Source organism: Nicotiana tabacum, chromosome 19 (assembly GCF_000715075.1).
Source record: "Nicotiana tabacum cultivar K326 chromosome 19, ASM71507v2, whole genome shotgun sequence".
NCBI lineage: Eukaryota > Viridiplantae > Streptophyta > Magnoliopsida > Solanales > Solanaceae > Nicotiana > Nicotiana tabacum.
This window is the reverse complement of record NC_134098.1, coordinates 146,619,593-146,628,462: the sequence shown is the minus strand read 5'-3', so window position 1 is coordinate 146,628,462 and position 8,870 is coordinate 146,619,593. Positions and strand designations below refer to the sequence as shown.

The following is an 8,870-nucleotide window of genomic DNA, read 5'->3' as shown; positions in this document are numbered from 1 at the left end:
TGTGAAGAAGTGCGCTCATCACTCTCAAAACAATGCCACAAGTCTGGCTCTAAGTACCATAAGCTTGCCCCTTATATAAATCACCACTAATGTAAGCTCATTCAACTTGAAATCATATAGGGCTTTAACAGGATGTAATGAAGGCTTTTGGATTAGGGTAGGCTTTTATCGAACTATGATGGTTTCATCTTTCATTAAGCACTCCATTTTCTCATTTCGGCTCATACTTTCTTGACTCTTTGAGTCATTTTCTTCTTTCTTATGGGAACTAGAGAGACACACCGTCACTCTTTCTTACTCATGACAATTATTTTTCTCCTTTTCTCATTATTCCATGCCTTTCATCATTTCGTTCTTTGAATCCCTTCAACCTTCACTTTCTTTTTGGACGTATTTCTTTTTTGGCTTTTCTTTATTTTCTTTGCCTTTCCTTTTCAAAAATTCTTTTTTTTCTTCTTTGAACCTTTTATCACTTTCAAATTCCTCGTATCTCCCCCAAACTTATATTTTTGCCAATTGTTCATCATGAATGCTAAGGAAAGATTGGGTGCCAAGAGAGGGTCATTATAGAACAGATAAAAGCTTGTAATGTGGCTATTGAATGAAAAAGGCTTAGGCTAAAAGGAGTTGACTAGGGATATCATATTGGTAGGCTACGGAAGCTTTCAAAGTTCAAATTGGACCAAGGAGAGCCTACAATCATTTCTCAAGTCGAGCTATACTTCGAATTTCGCCTAGACAAACATTCAGGGCAAGTTTTAGACTTATTGGCACGAGACTTGTACTTGCAATTTAATACCTCACCTCCCAAGCTACTGCATTGTTGAAGAGAACAAAGTCGAGGGCACACAACAACCCTAGCTAAGATTGGAAATTACAAATGGCTTAAGGAAACCACTCGATGATTATTTTAGTCAACGCAAGAGTCTAAAGGTCACAACTAGAGCTAATCTTTGCCAATCAACTTGTCTCTAACTATGAGGTCGAAGGTAAATGTGTTAGTACCAAGTGAAGCCTGCTTGAGACACTTTTATTCATTACTACTACTATATACACCAAAATAAAAAGAAAACGGACTTGATCCCTTAAGAAAGTTGTCACGCCATTTATCGTTGGGAAGAGCCACCCAGTTCACACAACATTCACCTTTGAAAAGAACCGTGGAATTAAGAAAACCAAAGGCTTATTGTTCACACAAAATATAAAAAAAGCTAAAAACTTAAAAGAAGCTACTAGGGAAATAAGAAGCTAAGCTATTAAGGAAAAATAACGAAAGAAGTTATGAAGTAAACTACGGAAAGTAAACTGAATATGTACAAAATGGAGTAAATGAATATATACATAATGGAAATGAATATATACATCGAATGTATATACATCGAATGGTAAAATTATATACATACCAAAAGTGAAAATAACGGTAAATAAAGATAAATAAAAATAGTTTCATAGTTATTACATACCAAATGTCATCACAAATCAAATCAAAATGGACCACCCCCTCAAATAACCCCCAAAAAAAAAATAAAAAATAGCATTGTCCTCAATGCTAATATCAAAATAAGATCCGGAAAAGGTTAGAGAGTCAAGAGAACTCCTTATGTGGTCACTGTCTGCATCGGGTCAGGAACATGAGTGAGGTCCTCAGACTGCATAGGATCATCAGCTCCCTCCTTGTCCTCTAACTGGATCTCCACATCCTCTGACTAGGGGACCAAGGGGTACCGAGCATCTGGATCATCTCCTTAGCAATATGTGTAGTGGCAGTCGGCTCCTCAGACTGGCCAGCTGATGCATCTGATGCCTCATGCACTGGTGTAGGTGCTGCTGGGGCTGTCTCCCCCATGAGCATGTCCAGTGGAATATCACCGGCAGAAGCAATCTTCTGAACCTCTTTGCTCAACTTCTCCACTGAATCCTTAGATGCCTGAGTTTTTCGCATCTTCTTCACTTGCTTCCCCAAATCCTTGATAATCCTCCCATGTGTATCAAGAGTCTCCCAGATCTTCTTCTGGTCGTCCAAAATCTTGTTCTGGTTGTCCAGAATCTTCTTCAAAAACTCCTCTAATGATGGAGGTAACTGAAGCTCTAATGGGGCTAAAGACTATGTTGCTACTACACTGGATAGGACAGTCAGCTTTGTGGTATCTGCCCGCATCCAGTTGTTGAGGCTGGATAGTGTTTATGAAACCCGCAGTGCAGTCTGAGGGTAGGTGGAAGATGAAGGCACAGATAATGGCACTGTGATGGATGGCCCGGAGGAAGGAGGAGGCATGGCAGCTGCTCCGGCAGAAGTACTGACTGCTGTGGAGGGCTCGGCAACTGACCTAGTAGCCACTACCCCTGGATCTTTAGACTGGCCAGTGGGGGTAGTGGCTTTACCCTTGAAATTTGGGTTGTTTGCTCCCTGGAGGTGGTACCATGAGAAAGGCTTTTTAGCCTTCACCTCCACATCAAAATGTCTCGGCTCTACCCCTTGGTCGTGGAAATATTCTGTGAGGAAGTTGGGGTAGGGATATGATCTTTCTTCTTTTTGAACTGCATTGGAGATGTTGTAGTCAAGTTTCCTACATTAACAGGATAGCCTGCCATGATGCAAGCTACCAATACTGCCCGGGAGAGTGGAAGGACATTCTCATACTGGCACGGGTCATGACGGCTGCACACGAATGTCGCCCACCCTTTTTCTTCAAAGTTAAGGGTGGCTCTGACAATTTGAACTCCAGTTGTGAGCCATGCAGGTGTTGTCCCCGGAATAGCAAGTATCTCAGCTAGCCATGGGCGAGCTGCATCACCTAAGGCTAGCTTCTCTAGGTATTGCACTGCCCCGACCTCCTCAAACCCTACATAACTGTTCAGTGCGTTTCCATCAAACTGGATTTTCATGTTCCGGACCTTCGTCACCTTTGTACCATTTTTGATGTGGGCAACATTGGCATAAAATTCCTTGACGAGGTATTCATTGGCATCTTTCAACCGGAAGGTGAACCATTTCCATCCTTTTCTCTTCGTAAATTGCCGTAGGACATTCGGATTGTACTGGCTTAGGTATTTTGTTATGAATTGTTGCTCAAGTGTGAGCGACCTTTGGGGCCACTATTCCCGAAATTCTACCCCTTCTCACTTACAAAGCTATTAGCCCACACCTACGGCCTCTTTGATCAAGTCAGGCCTCCCATAATTGTGTCACCCCCTCTCCCGTCATCCGGGACCTCATCATCCTCATCTATATTGATTGGGGTAGCTGTTAGGGCAGTTGTTGTAGCAGGTGGGGAAGATGGTTTGGATGCCTGACTACCTCCCTCTGAGCCATCAGAAGAACTAGAGGAGGAGGTAGGTTCATCGACTAAATGGAATCTGTTGGGGAATTGTTGTGATTGTGCCCCCGGTTGTGGTTGTACAAAATCCCCCTCAGACGTTTCCCAGGATGGGAGGTATTCACTTATGCCCGAGGAGTGGGCAGGAAGTCTAACGAGGGTATCCTTTTTGCCTACTAACATTTGAGCTGCTAAAGGTAAGGTTTGCTTTCCTTTACCCCGGCCTCAGGAGGATTCTGCCCTCCCCTTTGAAGTGTCTCTTCCCCCACGAGAACGCACCATTTTCTGCAACACACAAGTAGTAAAAGACAGTTAGAATTGGGGTTCAATCATGTGTTAAAGCAGTACAAATGAAATGAAAAACAATGCTTCTCAAAATAGCGCATCGCGGACCGCACAAAAATGAGTGCGGCCGCGAACTGCCCAATGTGGACCGCATAAAAGTGTACGCGGCCGCGAAGAGGCCAGGCTCAGACTACTGTCTTTCTGAACTTGATCAACCGCAGACCACACAAAAATGAGTGCGGCCGTGAAAGACCAATCACAGACCGCATAAAAATGACTGCGGCTGCGAAGGCAAATGATAAAGTCTCTGAATTTCAAATGCGCGGACCGCAAAAGATTGGGTGCGTCCGCAAAAGACCAATCGCGGACCGCATAAAAATGACTGCGACCGCGAATTCTAAACAACCATCAGTGCTTTGAAGCTAGGGTATTGCGGATCGCGTAATTTAGGATGCGGCCGCATACCCTATCGCGGACTGCGGAAGAATGACCGCAGCCGCAAAATTCAACATAAATCGGCACTGATGAACACCTAAAACTAAGGTTTTCACTAATTACCCAAGAACTGTAGCAATTAAACATGCAAAGTTACTAACCCTAACCTCAATTATGCATACAAACACTACCCATATGTTGTTAATCATAATTTAAGGACTAATTTGACATTTTAGCATGATTCTAAACCTATCTAAAAAGAAAAATTAAAACAAAGAGAAAAGAAAAGAAAAATATAAAATCAAATTATTGAAATGAACATACCAGTTGTAAAAGGTGGTAGGAAATCGAGAATTGATGAGAATAAGATGAGTTTGAAACCAAGTAAGGATGCACAGTGCTTTAGGTGGTCTGAGAGGTTAGGGTTCGTAAAGTGCAAAAAAGTTTAAAGAACTCCTATTTATACTCAGAACCCAGTGACCCCACCACCTTACCTGAGTGCGGCCGCGAAATGTTGTCGCAGTCCGCACTCTTTACCTTTCTGTAGGTCTGCCTTAGATGCACGGGCGCGGTCCACAAAAAACTGGCTGCGGCCACACAATTTGTGCGGACCGCAAAAATTTGAACGCGGCCGCGAACTCTGAAGGAATTTTGACAGGCCAACTTCAGAGAGTTGGCATTTTGCCCATTTCAGCTACGCGACTGCATGCAGAATTGTGCGGTCGCGAAGTGCTCATGTTGTCCGCAAAATTTTGAGCGCGGTCTACGAAAGTTCACCACCACCAAAGTTCAATTTCCTGCACTGCACAACTAATTCCTACGTACACTTTACAACTAGTTATGCCAAAACAATGTCTAATCTAAGAAGAAAATCAAAAGAAAGAAAAACACATGGGTTGCCTCCCAAGAAGCGCCTGATTTAACGTCGCGGCACGACGCATGTTACTATCATCATTTGAAATGGATCAATGCCACAACGTGGCTATCATCAATCTTGCTAAGTTAGTGCTTCATTCGGTGCCTATTGACTCTAAAGATTTCACCATTCTTGTTTTTCAAATCTAGAGCACCGAAAGGAGTCACATGTACCACTTTGAAAGGACCACTCCACTTCGACTTGAGATTTCCCAGAAACATCCGTAACCGAGAGTTGAATAGAAAAACCAAGTTACCTTCCTTGAATTATTTGTTCCAGATATACTTATCATATAAGTACTTCATCTTGTCCTTATACAAGGACGAGCTGGAATAAGCATAGAATCGGAACTCGTCAAGTGCATTTAGTTGCTCTACCCGGAGATTGGTAGCTACATCCCATTTAAGGTTCAATTTCTTCAGCGCCCACATGGCTTTGTGCTCTATTTCAACCGAAAGATGACATGCTTTCCCAAATACCAACCGGTACGGATTTCTTCAGCGCCCACATGGCTTTGTGCTCTATTTCAACCGAAAGATGACATGCTTTCCCAAATACCAACTGGTACGGAGACATACCAATTGGAGTCTTGTAAGCTGTTCTATAGGCCCATAAAACATCGTCAAGTTTCCTTGACCAATCAGTCCGGTTTGCATTGACAGTCTTGGATATAATGCTCTTGATCTCCCTGTTGGAGACTTCAACCTGTCCACTTGCCTGTGGGTGATAGGGGGTTGACACCTTATGATTGACACCATACTTGGAAAGTAAAACGTCAAAGGCTTTGTTGCAAAAATGAGAACCCCCATCACTAATGATAGTCCTTGGGGTGCCGAACCTTGTGAAGATATTTTTTTTAAGAAAGCCACCACACTTCGTGCCTCATTGTTGGGCAAAGCCACAGCTTCAACCCATTTGGAAACATAATCCATAGCAATAAGAATATAAGTATTCCCACATGAACTCACAAATGGACCTATAAAGTCGATGCCCCACACGTCGAAAATATCAATCTCAAGGATGGTGGTGAGAGGCATTTCATTCTTCTTGTAAATTCCACAGGCTTTTTGGCACTCATCACAACGCCTAACGAGCTCACTAGCGTCTCTGTACAAGGTAGGCTAATAGAATCCATAGCTTAGAACCTTTGTAGCAGTTCTCACCGCACTATGGTGACCACCATAGGGCGAAAAATGGCAAGCTTCAAGAATACTCAAATGCTTTTCTTCCGGAACACATCTCCGGATAACACCATCATTGCAAATTTTGAAAAGATATGGCTCGTCCCAATAATAATTCAAGCAGTCCCGTTTGAGCTTCTTCCTTTGGTTTGAAGAGAGCTCATTCGAGACAATGTCGGTCACAAGAAAGTTAGCCACATCGGCGAACCAAGGTATCTCAGTCACAGACACGGAGAGGAGTTGTTCATCCGAAAATGAATCATTAATCTCGAGGCCATCATGGGGCAGCCCCTCCTATTCCAAGCGGGACACATGGTCCGCCACTTGATTCTCACTCCCTTTTCGGTCTATGATTTTAAGGTCAAACTATTTTAGAAGAAGAACTCATCTCATAAACCTAGCCTTAGAGTCCTTTTTACTTATCAAATAACGAAGTTCTGCGTGATCGGTGTGCACAATCACTTTGGTACCCATGAGGTATGGGCAGAACTTTTCCATGGCAAAGACAATGGCTAATAGCTCTTTCTCGGTCACCGTATAGTTGACTTGGGCATCGTTCATTGTTTTGCTTTCATAATAGACCGGATGAAATATCTTGCTGATTCTTAGCCCCAATACCGCTCCTACCGCAACGTCGTTAGCATCGCACATGAGCTCAAATGGTAAGCTCCAATTGGGTGTGGTAATGATGGGAGTGGTAGTCAACCTATACTTGAGTAGCTCAAAATCTTTCATGCAATCATCATTGAATAGAAACTTGGCATCTTTTTCCAATAACTTGCACAAGGGGTTCACCACTTTTGAGAAATCCTTTATGAACCTACGGTAAAACCCTGCGTAACCAAGAAAGCTCCTCACTCCCTTGACGGAAGTCGGAGGAGGAAGTTTTGATATCACTTCAATTTTTGCTTTGTGTACTTCAATACTGCTCTTGGAGTTCTTATGGCCGAGGACAATGGCCTCCTTGACCATAAAGTGGCACTTCTCCCAATTAAGCACTAAGTTGGTCTCCTCACATCGGGCCAACACTTTATCAAGATTATCCAAACATTCTTCAAAGGAATCCCCCATAACACTGAAATAATCCATGAACACCTCGAGGGATTCCTCTACCATATCCATAAATAGTGCCATCATACACTGCTGAAAAGTAGCCGGTGCATTAAACAAACCAAACGGCATCCTTGAGAACGCAGACGTGCCATACAGACAAGTGAAGGTGGTTTTCTCTTGGTCTTCAGGTGCAATGAGAATCTGGTTATATCCGGAGTACCCATCCAAAAATCAATAATAAGCACGTCCGGCAAGTCTATCCAACATTTGGTCAAGAAATGGAAATGGAAAATGGTCTTTCCGTGTCACTTTGTCTAGCTTCCTATAATCCATGCATACCCTCCAACCGGTGACAGTTCTTGTGGGGATCAATTCATTCCTATCATTTGTGATCACAGTCATGCCCCCTTCTTTGGGACACATTGTACCGGCGAAGTCCATGAACTATCAGAAATGGGGTACACAACCCATACATCTAGCCACTTGATGATCTCTTTCTTGACTACCTCTTGCATGGCCTCGTTCAATTTCCTTTGATGTTCCATGGAGGGTTTGACATCTTCCTCCAATATGATTTTGTGCATGCAAAAGGTGGGGCTTATACCCCGAATATCCTCCAATGTCCAACCTATTGCCTTCTTCCTTCTTTGAAGCACCGCAAGGGTGGAATCTACTTGCACGTTAGTTAAGCACGAAGAAAGAATAATAGGTAATGTAGAACAAGGTCCTAAGAACTCATACCTGAGGTATGAAGGCAAGGTCCTCAACTCCAATGTGGGTAGCTCCTCGATTGAGGGCTTTGTTGGTGAAGTCTTCCGGTTCTCAAGGTCCAAGGAAAATTTTCGGGGTCCATATGTGTAGGATCCCATTCCTTGCAAAGCATTTGCACATTATACCAAGCCTTCCTTCTCATTCTCATCATGATTCAACAACACAGCTTCCAAAGGGTCTTCCACATTCATCGTAGCACTTGTGTCATTAACAATCACCTTAGTCACAAGATCCACAAACGAACATACTTCATTGCTATTAGGCTGCCTCATTGACTTGCACACGTGGAACACAACTTTTTTATTGCCCACCCGGAAGGTGAGCTCCCCAGCTTCCACATCAACTAAAGCTTTCCCTGTAGCTAGGAAAGGTTTCCCCAATATTATTGGCACCTCATAGTCAACCTCACAGTCGAGTATCACAAAATTTGCGGGAAGTATGAACTTGTCGAACCAAACTAGCACATCATCAATTATCCCCAATGGCCTCGTCATTGTTCGGTCTGCTATTTGCAACATCAAGGAAGTAGGTCTTGGTTGCCCAATCCCCAGTGTCTTGAACACAGAATATGGCATCAAATTAATGCTCGCTCCCAAATCACACAAGGCTTTGGTGAAATCGGCACTACCAATAGTGCATGGAATTGTAAAGGCACCGGGATCTTCTAGCTTTGGAGCCATGAAATGCACAATGGCACTCACTTGATGTGTCATTTTGATCGTCTCATAGTTCATTGACCTCTTCTTTGTTACCAAGTCCTTCATGAACTTGGCATATCCCGACATTTGTTCTAGAGCTTCAACCAAATGCATATTTATGGACAAGCTTTTCATCATATCAATGAATTTCTTGAATTGGTTCTCGTTGTTTTGCTTGGCGAGCCTTTGAGGATATGGTGGAGGAGGCCTTGGC

The 8,870-nt window shown here is 43.2% G+C and overlaps 1 protein-coding gene across 1 annotated transcript; it reads right to left on the bottom strand.

Annotated features, from left to right (window-relative positions):
- Positions 1–8,077: 8,077 nt before the first annotated feature.
- LOC142173772 (uncharacterized) lies at positions 8,078–8,452 on the bottom strand. Its single transcript, XM_075239420.1, has one exon. The coding sequence runs from the start codon at positions 8,450–8,452 to the stop codon at positions 8,078–8,080; it is 375 nt and encodes a 124-aa protein (XP_075095521.1).
- Positions 8,453–8,870: the final 418 nt, after the last annotated feature.